General features: G+C 40.3%; 1 protein-coding gene across 8 annotated transcripts in view; it reads left to right on the forward strand.

Annotated features, from left to right (window-relative positions):
* LOC117601432 (uncharacterized) overlaps nucleotides 1-18,034 on the forward strand; it is a 255,838-nt gene that overhangs the window by 169,729 nt on the left and 68,075 nt on the right. For all 8 annotated transcript variants that reach the window (XM_034318142.2, XM_034318147.2, XM_034318143.2 and 5 more), the window contains one exon: nucleotides 1,121-1,244. In XM_034318142.2, coding sequence (XP_034174033.2) covers nucleotides 1,121-1,244 — 124 coding nt within the window. The remainder of the gene's footprint in view (nucleotides 1-1,120; nucleotides 1,245-18,034) is intronic.

Here is an 18,034-nt window from a genome sequence, read left to right on the forward strand (position 1 = left end):
TCTAATGGATCTTTTAACTGGAGAGTGACGAGTTAACTGGTCAGTGGATTTTGAAGACGATTCCCTTCTTTTTTAGACTTTTATCTGGCATGGCCAGTTGACTTGTCAAAATTTACCAGAATGTGCTTTTATTAAATTAACTCCCCAGTTAAAAAGTTAAGTGTACGAATCTCGTAGTATTTTTCAAAAATACTTTTATAATTACAGTAATTTGGTTTTCGAATTGACTGCTCTGTCATCATTTAGAAAGCATGCGAGTGTCATCAACTTGTTATCATTCGGTCTCAGAAAATAAACCACATAGATGGGTAATAAACAATCTCTTTCAACCTGATTGATGCGAAATTATGAAAGCCTATTTGGTGCTTTCCTTTTTCTCAACCATAGTTTCTTCAGTTAATTTATCTTTGATATCGATCTACTGCATCCTTCGCAACGTCACTGGTATGTGTAAACACGTTGAAAAACAAAAGAAGAGGAGACGTTTTAATTTTCATGGTATATTCTTCTTCACTTACACAACCTTCGACAGGGAGCTCTGTTTAATGATCGTCGTTCCTCCTGTCGTGGTCGAGATTGAAGATTATAGTAATACCTTTGCATCCTCGTTTTGCCTTACATTATGAAGCAGGGAAACTAGTTTTCGTTTTCAGTCAAGGAAAATGCGTTATTAATCATCTGCTTGATGTACAAAACGTCGTCTGTCTGTTTGTTGTCAGTTTGTTGACCATGAAAGATATACAGGATGCTTAGAACTCTGTTACACACTTTTCATCTTCCTATTATTTATATTAAATTTAACTAATTTTTTAAATATCCATCAATTTTTCTAAATTTAGATTCCTAAGCTGGATAATTATTCTGGTTAATTACAAAATTAATGCTCCAGCACATTCGATCATAAAATTGTCACTGCTCATAAAATTCATCAAATGAAACTGTTTCCTTTATGGAACAGGTGATATAAATATTAATGATGGTGCTAAAGATATACCAGTTATAATTAAATTAATTAGCAGCATTTCTAAAATTGAAAGATACTTTATCAAACATAACGAGTCAACTGCTTATCTCTTCTAATTAATCTTTAATTTAATTATCTTTCTTTTTTGTGTTACAGTCCAAGCAGCACAGCGCTGGGTTCGCTGGATCAGCTGAAGGAGTACCTGACGACAGTGGGAACCTGCAAATGCGGTCTCGAGTGTCCGTTAAGACCTGAACAGGTCTTCAACTTCGACCCTAAGGTATGTTCCCCGTCATTTTTATCGTGGTTCTTCAGTCACGACCGTTTCGTGTATTTCGTGTTCGTTAAATTGCTGCAATTATTGCGCTACGAGCGTGTGCGCCGTCTGTTAATCATTTCAAACATCGGCGCATTGTTCATAAGAATGTTGTCATAAAGAAGCTGGATAAATGATATTTAGAATCGGTGAACTTTAGCTTGGATCATAAAGAAGGATTCGGTTTCTTTATGTTTTCATACATCCTCGTTTCTTTGGCTCTTTAAAACGTTCAAATAAGCTAAAATGAAGAACAAATTTTATTTATTTATTTTTTCAATGTAGATTCTGATTTTTTTTTTTTTGAGTATTTTAAGAATAAAGTTTTGTATAGTTCAGTATGGTTCAGTTATAAAATAATGTTTCTATATAAGATGTTTTTTAATTATAATTTTTGACTCAATGAAAATATTATAACATTGAACGATTCATGGCGATGGAATTCCATCGGATCCATATATTCTCTTCGAATCGACGTCTTTCGTAGGACGCGAATACACGGCCGTAGTGTTCGAAGAATTCAATAAATCCGCAACGAGAAATTCGAATCGAAGAAACGAGCGAGGCTTAAAGCTGGTCGCGAGTAAATCGTAGGTCGTGTAGCAAAAAGAGCAACGATGTTCCTGTCGTAATCTGGCTTGAGAAATCTTCGTGGCTGGCGTTCCTCGTGCAATGAGTCAATACCTGGATATGTTGGCCGAGATGATGCTGAGCAAACGTGCGCATGCAATGTCCAGCGAAAGGGAGAGGCACTTAAAGCGTGCGAAGCGTATAGAGGAGGAACAAAACGGCAGGCATGTCGAATCAACGTCGCTCGTTTAGAATTCGTTTTGCATTTTCTGTCCAGATGATCCCACGCCGCGTGAAAATCCTATAGAATTAACAGGAGTCGCTGTACGATCACTGAAATGCTCATTTATGCTCGATAATTCATTTTTGGATTAGTATATTGAAAGGGTGCATTCATTTTTTAGAAGTAGAGAATTTTATTATAAATATTTGGGGGAGGGATACGGGTACCATAAAATTCGAATACTCGAGCCTCGGGTCGGGTCGGGTAATGTCCAGGTACCAGAAAATTTGGGTATTCGAGACTCGGGTCGGGTCAGGTCATTACCCGCTAATTAGCGGGTCGAGGTGAGTAGTAATCGCGGCCGATCAGATAGTAATTGGGTCGAATTAGGCAGGATCACGGAAATTTGTCCGCCACATGAATTCATTACGGTACACGCATCAATTAATTTCTTAATTTTATTATTAATTTTGGAATTCGAAAAAAATTCACGACTCTTATTTCCGGATACTTGCCCACTCCTTAATAAATATATAAAAATTACTAATATTTATTTCCGAAATCCTAAATTAAGCAACACAAATATAATCATATCACGTCCACTGGAACATACATATGCAAATTAATTCCTATTGATGAATGTTAGTCGATCATTTGCATAATGTTTACCCGACACGAGCAAAATAAAAAGAAACCAGCGTCTCCTTTCCCTAAAGAAAAAACCACACGTATCTCTTCACTGAAGTCACAGTCTATTTGTGAAAAGATCATTATGTGGTTTGTCAAATTTCAACACAACAGTTCTCGGTAAAATCTATACACATGCAAATCGTGTAACCCGACGAAAAGATTCACCGTGTCATTAGCAACAATCGTTATTCCTGTGGTTAAAGTGGCGGACTGTCTCGGACACGGCATCGATGAACTCGTTGAAAGATCGCGAAATTATGCATGCACGAGCATAATGAAAAATTTCTCACACAGAGAGAGAGTGCCTCCGCTTTTTATCCGGCTCGTTTAAATAATTCATGCGAAAAAGCGTCTAACGATTGTTCGTCGGGGCGCAAAAGAAAGGAGCAGGGAAAGAAGAACGAATTGGCCCGTCAACGAACGATTACTCTGCAGCGCCGAGTTAACCGAGCGTAATTATCATCGGCTCGCCAATAAACCCGAAGAAAATGCACAAGCTGAGCATTAACAGCGTTAATTTGGAGGGTGCACAGTGGTGTTGAAATAAAAAATTCACGAAACCAGCGGGTACAAGGGGGGGAAGGCGACCGCGTCCCAACGCCCCGACCGAACGCGAGCTCATCAGTTTTGCTTAATTATTCCGGTAGCATGCGACGATATACGAGGAAAACGTATAATTATCCGTGCACCTGCTTGCTAACCACTCACTCAACCGCTGCTTACCATATCCTCTACCTACGATGCGTTAATACGTTCCTTAATTAAACTTTATCATCCGGCATCGGTTGACAGGAATTCGTAGAAGCATCGATCCAACTGTATCCGCCTTGTCGATGACACGCCGATCAACCGACTAATAATTAATAATCATTTGCATATCTCTGATACGACGCGGTGCTTACAATATAATCCCGAGCCGAGTTTAGATCACTTTATCGACCGATTATCGCCTGCAGCTCTCCTCTCATCCTTGTCCTGTTTGATGATTTTCGACCGATATATCCGACCGAGTTATCGATCATTCGGATTAATAGGATCGTGGTTAACAGGATTGATCGTTATGTATGTTCTCGTGATTGCTGATAAAAATGGTCGTTTGAAATTTTCGTGGTGCGTCGACGTTTTATGGGAGCTTTTTCGTGTTAACACGTTGATACATGTTTCCGTATGCGGGTGACGCTTGAATTTCCATAGCTATCCATCATTCAGATTATTAGGAGTTTTTCAACTTTCAAGTTTCTTACCTAATAGTAGTGTTTCTAGTTAGTCATTTGAAATTATGAACAAAAGAATGATTTATTAAAATACTAGAAATTAATTTTGTAATAGAGTATTTCAATTTGCTGTTTTATATTATTAGTGTAATTTTATAGTATTTGGAACTATTCTATCGCTTTCATTTCTTAATTATTTGAGCGAAATAAATTAGTAATGTCGGTCACCGAGATGACCATGTTAAGATACCTTTTACAACGTTTGAACGCTCTTTCATGTGTTCAAGGATCTTTGGGATCGTTTATGGAACAGCAGTTTTTAAATTTTAATTTGGATAGGAGGATTTTCATATTAAATTTAAACTCATACAAAATATTATCTCTCTCTTCTTTATTAATTATTACATTACATTTAAAATAACTACAATAATTTTTTCATTCAAAAGAAAGGATGATAAAAGATAAAAAAACATTTTTTATGTACATATTTGAAATACTTATTTTTCTGAGCTCTAGTTTAGAACGTTCGAACATCGTTATCCGCTCTGACCGTACGTAAGTTCCATAAATTAAAACTGTCAACGAAACAATTTCAGTTACGTATGTAAAAGTAGATAGACGATTCGTCTTGCGGGAGGAATTCCCATCGACAATCAGGTAACCAAGGCTGTTGGTTGTTCGTTTCTGGCAGCAGGCCGGCCAGATTGTATCGGTCTCGAATCTGCAATGCAAACCTTCCTATCTAGCCGTGGACAATGAGACTGTCAGTCTGGACATTGCACGATTTGAAGGAAAAAGGTTGAAAGAAGAATAAGAGTTCGGTGTGTGTCGAGTGAAATTGGCAGTGGTTGGGTAAAAAAAAAAAAATTTCTTGGCTTCGTCTCGTGCGCCTTTGGACGCTTTTGAATAACATTCGGAGAGTCGAGGTACGAAGGCCCGCGGGAAAGATAGCGGATTACCATAATCGTGGTAAGGCTCGTTCCTTCGCCAACATGTCAGACATTTATCCTCGGTCAACGATATATGACGGATTTAATTGAATCGTTGCTACACGATCGCTCGTAGGAACATGCCTTGGATTGATAATGGTTATTCGATTAATCTTTGACCCGTTCCCTTGCCTTTCTTCTTCCACAACTTTTTATCTCTTCAGGGTGCAATTTATTGTTTCAGTTTCATAGTAGGTGAGTTAACTGTACGTTCAAATCAGATTTCCCTGAGGAAAATCGTGATATAAGAGAAGCAGGAATTCTATGAATCCTAATTTTGATGATATTAATATTAAAAGTGATTTGGAAACGAAATTATATAGCTTTTAGTTACTGTATATTATAAAATTTAGTATATAATTGAAAAATACGAAACGTTTGCACGCAAGCAGTAGGTGAACATAAGCTTATCTATAGGGGTTTCCTCCCCTACATTTTCATCCTCCTATTGGGCGCGGCGGCGCCCAAGGGTAAAGGTGGGAGTCCGGGAAGGGGGAGACCCATCGTGAGGATCAGAAACCCAAGGTGGCCGGGAACCTAGGACCCGTGAATATCTAGGGGAAGGGCCGGGAACTCGAGGACACCCAGGGGAGATCCGGGAACCCGAGGGCACCCAGGGATCCGGAAAACCTAGGAAAGGGGACATCGCCATTTTCCCTGTGGAAGCCTACCATGCTCGGTGTTGTACATTAAAGATTGTGATGCGTTATATGGTGAACCTCTTAAATTTTAATAATTCAGTTTCTCAACAAAAAAAAGTTTTCTTCCTTTTCTAAATTTTCTTCCGCATCAATTAATCTGTCACGTGATTCTTGCTTACAATTAAATCGTTTACTGTATCCGTTTACAATGCAGTGAACCGAGCCAATTAAAATGGAACGCGTGAACGTGCAGCAATGAAGAGCTAAATGCACAGCCGCGCCGAAAAATCAAATCGATCGTATCGGGTGCAGCAGCAACGGGCTTTCTGTTCGCGAATACCCAATTACAATGGTCAGACAGCGTAACTATCCTTTCGATCTGAGCAACGTACGTAGGAGACAAGCCTTAACGTTTCCACGAGAACCTTTGATTCGTTCCGATTCTTTATCGAGCCACCACCGGTGTTCCTGTCCGACGTTCTCTCCCTCCTGATGCTCCTTTTGTAGCGCTTCACGTTTCCGCCTATTGTTGCGTGTACGCTGTACGGGAATCATCCAGCCACGAAACGATTTCTCGGTTTCCCGTAGGAAATAGATCGTAGGTCAAATCTAATCACGTCGCGCGATAGAGCAAATAGATTTTCTTTCCACGGAAACGCTCAGGGATTTTATTTTCTATCCAGGAAATCAAATTACTGAAAGGTGTTCCGTAGACAATGGTGCTCGACACAGTGAAAATTGATGCAACGAATGAACGATATTTTGATTAAAAATATTATCTCTTTATACAGGATTTTAATTTCTCAAGTCCAAGTTTCGACGGTGTAGAGGTAATTGCCAAACGCGTCCGAACACGACGGTTACCTACTCTCGAGAGGAGTTAGTTTATGGAGTTGTTGCTATTCATTATCACCACCACGGGCACGAATAGCTCGACTCTGTCTCGGTGGATGTATTAGCGAGTGCTTAAACGAACGCACGAGTTACACCGTTACGTTAACAAAGGGTAAGCGAGTACCCATTTATTACATGCAGCTCGTCTTGTTTAAGCCGGTGCGTAAGTAATTTGCTTTAATGAATTTCCATCCTCCCTCGTGGCTCTTTCTCTTTCGGCCGCGGGTCATCTCGAACGAACCTCCATTCATGATCGACTCGAAGATTGATATACTGGTACATGTTAATTTTCTTATTTCTGCTGCTATTTAGTTACCCCTTTCACTCACCACATCATATGTGAATTCATAATTATTTCATTGATTTCTTTTCAAATCATCAAACTGCTATCTTCAAAGCTTCAAATTCTTCCATAGAAAATTAACAAGTTGATTACCACAGTGAAAATGAGTATTAAAGATTTAATTATTAAGAATAAGAATAATTAATTTTCAAATTTCAAATCTCTGATTTCAAACTTTCTATCTGCTAACATTATTTAAAATAATGTTTTTCTACTATTTTATTTTAATTATTCAGGTATATGTAATTTGCGATGACTCCCATGGCATCCAACACGTTAGACGCGAAATAAATCATTAATTCGACAAAGAGACAATTGAACTGTTCTTGCACCGTTCTGCGAATTCGATTCTTCAGAGTTCCACGCCCTTTAGGCGAGTCGATTTTTTAAATTTCCAATCAGGCTTCCCGGCCATCCTTTGCCGATTAATTCCCGCAAAGTAGAGACTGCGAATTCGTCTCTTTCCCTCGAACGGGAAACTGGGTATGACTTTCGCGAATAAGACGACGAAAAGCCGTGACACAAAAGGGAGACAACCTCAAAGAGCGTTCTTTGTAATCGACCGGAGCCATCGGCAGGGAAACGAACTTCGCTTGTACAAAGAAAGTAATCTTGTACGGTGTCTCGGTGGAAAAGGATCCGGTCGCTGGCTGGCGAACACACAAAGTTTTCGTGGAGAAAAAGGAAGAGTTATCGGGAACGGGAGGGTGGAATTCGCGACGGATCCTCTTTGTAATTGGCAAACGGTTGCTTCCAGATGAAGAGCACCGCGAAGAAGTCCGTTCGACTTTGATAGTTCAGTAGGAACTTTATGACTGTTCGCGTAGCACATAGGCGAATAGAGAATCCTATCGGGTACGTTTGCGTCTTTGTTAGATCTCGACTCGGGATGAACAGATGAAGTATTCTTGGAATTTCCTTGATGGAATGTCTCTGGAATTCTTGCCCATTCGATTGCACTTCGTAGCTGCTTTAGAGCGGTTTGTATTCATGTTCGTATCTGTATCGTGTATCTACTCGTTGATATATTAGGAGAATTACTTCTCCCATGTATTTCAAAAATATATGTTCACCCTCCGCTGGCATACCGCGTCGCTCGAGTTCCAGGCGAAATTTTTATTTTTCAGAAATTGTCTTCTGCTTTTTATTTTTATTGCAAGAAGGTTTAAACGTTTCTCTTAAATTAAAAGCTTTAAAACAGTATAAAATAAAAGACCCAGAAAATTAAAAAAAAAATGCCAACGGAGGGTTAATATAAAAGAAATGGTCCCTAATAAAGTTATCTGCTTAAGTGTAAAAATATTTTATATTTTTGGTTTTAAATGGAAATTTGGAAAAATATTTTTATATTTTGTTAGTTGCAATGGTACCTTGCATTTTATACATTTTGTATTAGGATTTAGAATTTAGAATTTAGAATTTTGTAGAATTTTCATAAAAAGGAAATGATAGGTTGATTTCTAACAGACATCAGCAAAGTGAAAACGATGGAAAGGTATTCCGACTGGCGAAGTAGGGAGAAACTGCGAGTTAAGGAGAAAGGAAAAGGGTGGGTGTGCATACAAGCGACCGATATCCGTTTTTATTAATAGAAATTCAATTTGAGTGGAACAAGCTCGGCAATTCGGAGAAAATCGAATTATCCTCGGAATTATCGAGATCGTACGATATCCGTGCACCATCGTGTGTATATACCTGTATACGTAGTCTATAACCAGAGCACGTTTTACCCGTCAAGCACAGTTCACAGCACGAGAGTCGACGATATTTCGTTGCATGAAAACGTAGCGACCTTAATTCCTTCGTCATGAAACATCGAAACGATTGATTCATCGCTCGATACGTCAACACGTTGAATTCGATGAAAGACGAAATTAATTTTGTTAAATTAGGTGTGGAAATTTTTTTAACTAACGACTCCGGTACGAATAATTTAAAGCTCGGAAATTGAAAGTAACAAAGAATTTCAATATTAAATTTAAATTGTCGACCTCTTAGTAATCCACCATCCGCTGGTTAAATCATTCTCATTTATATCTACCACTTTCATCTCTTTAATAACCACATATATTCACATTTCCACTTACTTCCACGCCCTAACATTCTCCACGGTTGTTTCTTTAAATTGAACTTTCTTCTCCCTTCAACCGGCACAATGCCTTTCTTCATTTCAAATTACTTTTACTCGCTACCTCACCCTCTTCAACATCCTCTTTTCCCAATTTCTACCTCCGCTTCTCGGTGCACTTTCCTCCACTTTTCTTTTTTCAACCTCTCTGTATCCCCCTGTTTTCCGACTGCTTCTCTTCTACCCTTGTCTGCCGTAACTTTTCTCCTTTTTCTCCGAACGCCCACTTGCAGTCGGTTCTCTCCTCCTCTTCTTCTTCTTCTTCACGAAGTCAACCCAGCCACCCTCTCCTCGCCGTTCAATCTCCCTGTCTCCCTGCCAGTCTACCTGGACGTATAAATTTATTGCGCTCATTAGCTTGAAATATGGCATCGGGTACGCTCAAAGTTTATGAACGTTAATGCGAGCGCAGTGAATAAGACCGCGGTTCGCTCGTCGCTCACGCGACAGTGACTCGTTCCCGCTCCGCTTTGCTCCGCTCCGCTCTGTTCCTCCGCCGCGCTGAGAAAATCCCATCTGACAAGACCGATCTGCGGAAGACGGCCGGGAATATCGCTCCCGGTGAGATTACAGGCTTCTTGTTAGCGTCGACAACAAGCCGCGACATTCACGAAAGAAACCATTCCATGATATTTTCTTTATTCCACCGTGTTGTTTCTGTTGTTTCTGTTGTTCTTCCGTTTAACTATTGTCGTCACGGGCGTGATTGATTTTCAATTCTATCTTTTTCAATACGATAATTCATAGCAACCCTTTGAGGACCATGAACTCGAAAATTATAATTCGTTTCCTAATTCTAAAAATTGGAAGGATTAATAGCTTTCTCGTTTTATAATTTGATGGCATTAGCGGCTAAAGGGTCGATCACGCGATATCGCGTCCGCGGATGTTAACTCTTTACGTGTTCAAATATAATTGTTATAATAATTTATAATTCTGTACATATTGCGTTATATGTTATAAGTAAAGATTTATAATATTTGCATTGAAGAATGGGATGTTCCCTCTTCAAAAAATTAATATTAAAAATAAATGGGAACGCGTTAATAATCAATATTGTTGAGTTAGGCTATTACGAAATGAAGTGTGTTAGAATTGAGCGTGTAATTGAATATGTGTAATCGGATTTAACCCCTTCACTTGGGGGTTATTACGGTTATCATGGATCCCCATAAGGGTTATCATAATTCTATTAGCTGTTTGAACAGCTCATTGGGATCATTTTGCTAATACAGAATTTTGTTTTAAAATAGTTCCGGTAATTAAACATGATAATTATATTATTATCGCTACATCTACATCTTCGTGTACAGTTCATGTTTCAAAAAAGCTCATGGAATAAATATAAATAGTATCAACACTTTCGAAACGGCTGGGGTCGCAGAGGTTCCATTCATATGCAAATGTAGCCAGTTAACAGAGGTTACCTATTTGCGCGTAATCATCCGTATTCACTTGCCAATTACGCTGAGCACATTTTCTGACCGACGACAGGCTTGAACTTACGTAATTACATTGGAAACCTGCACTTGCCTTTTGCCACTTTTAATAAGCTACCATACAAGTGTCAATAAGATATAATCATTCTTACAAAGTCGAACAATATAGAAAACCGTGTACCCTATCTATTCTTAGATCATCGATGTACACTCTCGTGCATAAATCACATGAAACCTTTTCAGTTATCAGCTTGTTTCATCCAGGAAGAAAATTATTGATCATAATTTCATCTTTATGCACAATAATGACACCAAGTTTACTCGCCAATGCGTGACACTTCAATTTTCATAAAAGTCCATCACTCATAGTATTAACATTTTTCCATGAATCTAATTTAGGAAATTTGATATTAGGTACTTGAAATTATGGATAATAAATATAATGAAATATCGTACGAATAAAACCATTAGCTGATGAAAATTTCATTAGCTTCGGCGTGACAATGAACGTGGTAACAGTGTCAATGAAACCAGTAAGTGTCCCATGGTTTATGTCCAGGAGTGTATACAGGTGTCAACACAGCCGTCAAACATAATTCAGCAATAAAGAAGCCGATAAAAACCGATACGCTGAGACGTTTAAAAAAGCATTATTACGCTTGAGTAATGCAACGGGGCGATTTGTCAGCCGACTAGTTGCACCGGTTCTAGACATCGATCACGTCTACCGAACAGCTTTCCGGACAACAGATTGATTTTCATTATCGCCCTGGATGCTGTCGCTGGAAAATCTAATTGAAACCTATCCGATGAAAGTATTCCATGAGAACGGGCAACGGTAAATACGATTCGTCGGATTATCGCGATATTACTCGTTTAAAGGGTTCGATCCCGACGAACGGGGGCGGAGATGGACAATTAAATGTTGCCTACGAAACGGTATTAAAAAACGGCGTCGGAAGAGTTGACGAGCAAGTGAGCCGTGAAGCGATCGTTAATGCGATTTCAGTCGCGTCCGGCGGTTATCTCCGGGACGGAGCAGAGGGTGAAGGTGGCGCGACTGCACCCCTGCGGCTGCACCGGCAGGGTTGCATCGCAGCGTATTGAGAGAGCAGGAGGGGAGGAGGGTATCGCCGGGGACACTTGAGGTGAATGTTTTGCGAATGGTCGGTAGATGTCTGGTTTGCTCGAGGCTGATATCGACCTGGGTCTCGAGTCTGGAGCCGCCGCCTTCGACCCCCTCTACTGTTCTCCACCACCACCACCACCACGGACACCGCTGGCACACCATCAACGATTCACCACCGGAACAGAGTGATTCCACCACCAGCGCGCGCCTTCACCGCCACCGACATCAAGAGGCTTGCTCTTGCACCGCTCAAAGTTCATGTCCGTTTCATATGTCTCACCTCTCCTCCCCCACCTTGTCCTCTCCGTCGCTCCACCCGCAAACCCTACGGCGATCCGTTTCTTCCCTTTTCACTTCTCCGGCGAGCTTTGTCTCGCTTGCTCTTTCATTCGCCACCCTTCCGACGACTCGGAACGAGGACCCGTCTAACCGAACGTCTCTCCTTTAAACTCCCGGGACTTGCTTGGCCCAGCCTGACCGCCGCTCCGGCTTTACGCCCCTTTCCCGACCACCACGGCTCTTCGATTTATTCCTACGTTCCGAGCAAAGAAGAACGGCTCCGGGCTGTTCTGATACGTGGGCCATTTCTGCGATTCAATTCTCCGGGATATCGATGCGGCTAGACGGTTGGATTGAAACCGAGACACGGATTAAGAAAAGGTAGGAGAGATTTCAGATGGCTGGTTGAGATGTTTTGTTCTGATCGCGTTGCAATTTTCTAGTTATAACATTTGGATATTTATGATGTTTTGTTGCAATTGTGTCAGGCAATTTGTAACTGGTAGGAAGTAAACAAAGGATAATGGAGGACTCGCGTCGTATCAATTAATGAAATCTTCCTCGTGTCGCACCCTTTGGACGCGGTTTTACCCCTTTCATAGCTCACTTCCCGACGAATCGTTATTCAGCCGAATCGGCTGTGATCTATCGTCGGCAGATTCCAGCCGACAGACGCTGTTCGTTGGTTCACCTGTAGTCGGACTGGCGGAGATGAGCTGGCATAAACCAGAAACGTCGTGAAGCGGGACAAAACGGGACAGGGTAGAAAGGTACAAGCTCGTATAGGATACTGCTAAATCCTGCCGGTGGCCCCCGGTTTGTCCATGTAATTTATGACAAGCCCGAGACAGAGAGGAAAAGAGAGGGTTGGCACATGGTAAGAGGGTGAGTGAAAGGGGTTGCAGAGAAGGAGGAGGATAGCAACAGTAACAGTCTGCTTCCTCCCGTGAAATATAATTCCCAGGCACATTCACGGTTGGATAATCCACGTTCGCTTTGCATGAAAACTTATTACGCTGCCGGTAGCTCGGCCAGGACCGAGCCATTGTCGGCCCTTCTCTCCCGTGGCTCTCCTCTTCAGCGTCGAGCATGACAAGAGCAATTACACTTTTAAATTACGTTACACGATATTAAGCCCTTCCTTTTCTTCTCCTTCTCTCCTTGCCACTAGCCTCCGCTACTCCTCGTTTCTCTGCTACCTCTTTTCTTCTTTTCTTTTTATACGTGCTCCACTTCTTTCCGCTGCTCGCTCTTCCGTAAATTTCTGCCTAGTTTATTCGGCTTCCTAAATTCTCGGTCGGACTAGACCGTCTTGTTACCCTTTCTACAGTTTCGACCTTCCGTTTCACGGATTTGTCTCGGTTGACGTTCGTACCCGACAGTTTTATTCAGGCTCGTTCCTCGTGCTTTCCTTCGGGATTGTTTCTCATTGTCACCGATTGCCTTTTCTCCGCTTCCGTGCGGCTCGACTTCCATTTAACGCGCTCCTCCACCGGTTTACGGCGTTTATCAGAGCCACGGTTTTAATTAAGTGAGCTAGGGTTGTCTTTGGTTGAATTTTTTATTTTTAAATTAAACGAAACACAATTGGGATTTTTGTTTTTATTAGTATTATTATTTTCATTGGTACAGGTGTCTAATAATTATAAATATTTATTTACAACTTCAACTTTGAACTGTTCGTTAATTTTTGTATTTTTTTATCTTGCCCCTTTCACGACCGTCCATCATGATATAAAGTCAAGATTTCTCGAGACCCTGGTCGGAATATTTTTTCACTTTCTTGCCCTCCCGTATAATTCCCCTTCTGCCGGACGGAATAATAATTACCTTTTCACCACCAACGCCAAATGAAACGAGGGAGGGACGTTTTAATTATTTTATCGCGTGACCGCCGACCGCGACTTCTGCTCCTTCCACCTTGGCTCCCTTGTTCTTCGCAGGAATTGGATATCGCGATACGCAAATGTGACTGACGTTTCATTAATATCCTCGCATCGACCCCCTTTCTCCAAATTCGAATTTCAAACGCACGAGTTCGAAAAATCATGAATTACACCACGAAATCATCCACGATAGGTTTCGTAACAATTTTCTGCATCTTGCTGTATTTCCTATCGAGAAACGGAAAATATGAATACGTAAAGCAATTTCAGGGTGGAATATGAATTTGCGACTTTCCATACCCTCCATTTATTAAAGATACAGCGAACGAAACGATTTTTCACGGTCCGTCTGATTCGAACGCGTTTAATCCGGTGTTCAACGAGCACGGAACGAACGATTCTTGAATATTCCACGTTTTTCCGAATCGCTCGTGAAATCCGTGCGGCACCAGCAGCCGGAAACTGGGAACAGGAGGAAAGGGTGGAGGCAGAGGCGATGCGAGTTTTCTTTGACGCTGTTGGCCCTAATAAATCAGCCGGAGACCGAGCTGGATACACGATTCTACACGGGGGATGCGTGCAACGGGTTATTCGTTGGCTCGTTCCACCGGTATTTCCGCCAGCTATTCAATTTGCGGCCGTTTCGCGCCCCGCTGCCCCCTTCGTCCTGGACAAATGATTTCACGCTGGAGTTACTCCCTCTACGGGTCGTAGATGTCCCGCGTTTCGGCTAAATTTAGAACGAAATGGATGAAATTTCAAAGAGTATGCACACGCGTTCAATCGATTATTCTCGCTTTCGTTCTGCCGGTCGTTCCTCAAGATTTACTTTCGTGGTTAAGGAAAATTGATAGAGTTCATTAGTATTCGGTAAATCGGTAATTGCCAATAAACGGAATTAATCGTGATTCCAGACATAGAATTTTTATTAGCCATTGAAATCATAATTTATTCCAGATAAATTTAATTTTTAATTCTAGGTCCTCATTCATTATTTTTTAATAAATAGAATCAATCGTGATTCGAGCCTTAGAATTTTTATTAGCCATTGAAATCATAATTTATTCCAGATAAATTTAATTTTTAATTCTAGGTTCTCATTGATTATTTTTTTAAGGGCAATTTGCAGAAATTTATAGTTTTCTATTTAAATTTTGTATGACACAAAGTATTTTATTTATTATAAAATATACGTTCATATATCAGGAGAATAGAAAAGACAGAAGTCAGTTTACTGTAAGTAAACGCAATTTACACAAGTTGTGTGCAATAAACTGGAAAGCTGCGCGATAAACCGACAATATTTGTCATATCGATCCAGATGAAAGGTGGCAGGCATAATCCATTATGTACTCAATTTCTAAATATCGCTTTGTCGAGGATGTCACTGTCCAGCTCGCGAACGAACCGATTTATAATCCAATGATACCCATCAGCCGATTGGACATTAACAGTCGTATCTCGTGACAGTTGAAACTCTATGAGGTTCGATAAAATTTCATCGATATTTTCCGCATAAATTTCTCGGATATCACGTTTAAATCGCGTATAATGAAAGTTTAACGGACGAGAATGCCTGTTGTATTTCGAATAATTCGTTCGCGTTGCTTGTTTACGATACAACGTCGAGAAATTACATGTCCGTAGTAAATATTTTCATATCGTTGCGCTAACGCTGGAAAATTCACGGTAAACGCGTATACCTATATTTTCCCACCACCCGCTCTCTGCTTTAATTTACACATTCAGTTTATATTCATTTTGAATATTGGTTCTTTGCGAAACGCCTTTGAAATATGAAACGCGTTTAAATCGTACGACACGAGTGATCGTTATTTATAAAAGCAAACCGATGGGTCGTTGCAGGAATATAAATTTTTATGTTTAATATGTTTATGAACAAATTTATGTATATGTTGATTTTTAATGCTTTATTCAACAATTTCATTCTCAGCAACGAATATGAATTAATTGCAAAAATTTTTCAAAATATTTCTTATTTACCTATATACTAAATTTTATGGTAATAATTAATCAAAACTTATATTATTTTGTTTCTAAATTATTTTTAATCATTTCTCCCTTAGGTGTTCAAAGTTTACTTCTATTTCTTCTGTCATGTAACATTTACACCTCTCGGTGTGCATCTTTTTTGAGACAACCTGCATACATTTTCTCTTCCATTGCATCTTTTCATACTGTCGCGTTTCGTTGTTTTTCCTTCGAAACAAATTTACGAGAATACAACGGATTCGCTTTATTCTCCGAATTGAATGCAGATCGTCGAATGTGCGCCGTTCGAGAAAAGATTGGAGTAGCTTGTCCTGTCTCGCCTGCAAAAGTTTATTGCATTGGTACGAAGCATGGAGCAACGAATGCAAAGAGAAAAAAGTGTAATAAAATATCAGTATAATAGGGCTGGGAAAAGACGACTGAAGATCTCAATAATAAATTTCTTGATTAATGCTATTAAAATAAAATCTTTTTATTTTAATAAAATATTAATATTGCCATTGAAATTATAATTTATTCCATTAAAAATTTAAGAAACTTTATTGTCTGCTGAAATCTGGTAAAAAGAAGATAGACCATTATTATTTGTCCTCGAGAAATATTTGGCAGTATCAATAAAAGTCGGATTTGTGGACGTTCAATGACGTCTAAGATTTTCCCTTTATCATCCTTTTTATTAAACTTTAACTCGAGGATTCGAGTCTTCGCTGACTCGACATATGATTTTCTAAACATTATACTTCCAATACACGACAATCTTTCGTTTGATAATGAAAGCAGTTCCGTCGGCGTGCAGAGGTACGCAAAAAAATCTAATCCCACCCTCCCACGAGTCGAGAGAGAAAACAGAGGGGGACGAGTTTATCTCCGTTGCAACGGTAAGGGGGTGAGAGTTTTTATCGCGTTTCGCTTCTGTCGATCCTAGCTGGCTTTTCGAGCGGCATACCGGGGAGGATCGTAAAGGCCGTAATCCGGAACTGGCTCGAAACAGGCTGTCGTATCTCAGGGAAAAAGAGTGCATCGCATTGTGAGTCGAGTAAGCGCGAAGGTCCCGCAGAATAAGAAGGGCGAAGCTTGGCGGACGGGGTAGGGTGAAAGAATGCCACGGTGTACCACCGCCACCCTATCCTGTTCGCCTGTTTGCCGTTCGTTCGTGTATATTTTGTTTCGTTGCGTTTTGTTTTCAGCGAGATCCGGTATTGTCGAGCGCCGCGCAGACGTCGCTCTCTTCGAATGTCTTTTCGCTTGCTACGCCTGCGAAACGCGTTGCAACACTCGCCTCCCTATATACGGGGAAACGTACGAGACCGTTTGCATGCGTTTTCCGTTTCATGTATTTTCGCAATATCTACCGTGGAAAAAAGGAGGAAACAGATAGGATGCCGCTGTTTTTCCGTGTGGTCGGCTCCTACATACGGGGTGGTTCAGGCGTTTCCAATCGTTTCGGTTATATGCTACTGTACTTTCCAAAATCTTCTTCATCTTTTAATTGCAATTATTTAAATTGCGATTATTCTGTTTTCAAATTGAAATTTTTCACTTGATACTTATCAAAGTTAATATGATAGTTGAAAGGGTAGTATTATGACCCCCTTTGGTAATTTTCTTATTATAATAAAGACAGAAATTTAAAGCAGTTTAAAATATTAATTTAACGAAAGTAAATATTAGATTTTAGAAAAGGACCATATTTGGTAATTTTTCTCCATTAACGCTAAAGAATTTTGTTTAATTTTTTTGTTGATTATTGATTTATATTATATTTTGTAACAGTCTATGAATTGATCCTTAAAATCAACATAAAATCAAATCATTCGAAGCCAGAATATCCTGCTTCTCATCAGATCCACCCAGTATATTATGAAAGAGGGTCCACAATCCCCTCGGCGTATTTGCCAAGCAGGAGACGCGGAATATTTCAATATGTTTGTATATTTGCCTAGTTCATTGTATCGGAAATATTGCCAAGCGGGAGAGTCGAATGCGAGGAAGCCGAGTTTCATCAGCGAATGGGGTATCAGGATTGGGGGGGCGGTGGTGTCGGGTCATCAGCCTTTCTTCGTCCCTTCTTTTTCGACTGTTCGCGTCCGGCTGTGTACGGCTAATGGCACTTTAAACGTCCCGACACCACGTGGTATCGCTTTTGTGAACGAGGCGATGCTTTTATCACGTGCCAGCGCGATTTGTTTGCCCCGGGAAGAGGATTAAGCGCGGACCGTGCAAGTTTATCGGTGTTAATCTTGCGACTTTTTCGCGAGACCCATTTTTCTTTCGGAATATCGAGACGAAGTTTCCTCTTCCCCTTGAACGCGTTAT

Source organism: Osmia lignaria, chromosome 6 (assembly GCF_051020975.1).
Source record: "Osmia lignaria lignaria isolate PbOS001 chromosome 6, iyOsmLign1, whole genome shotgun sequence".
In the NCBI taxonomy this organism is placed as follows: domain Eukaryota; kingdom Metazoa; phylum Arthropoda; class Insecta; order Hymenoptera; family Megachilidae; genus Osmia; species Osmia lignaria.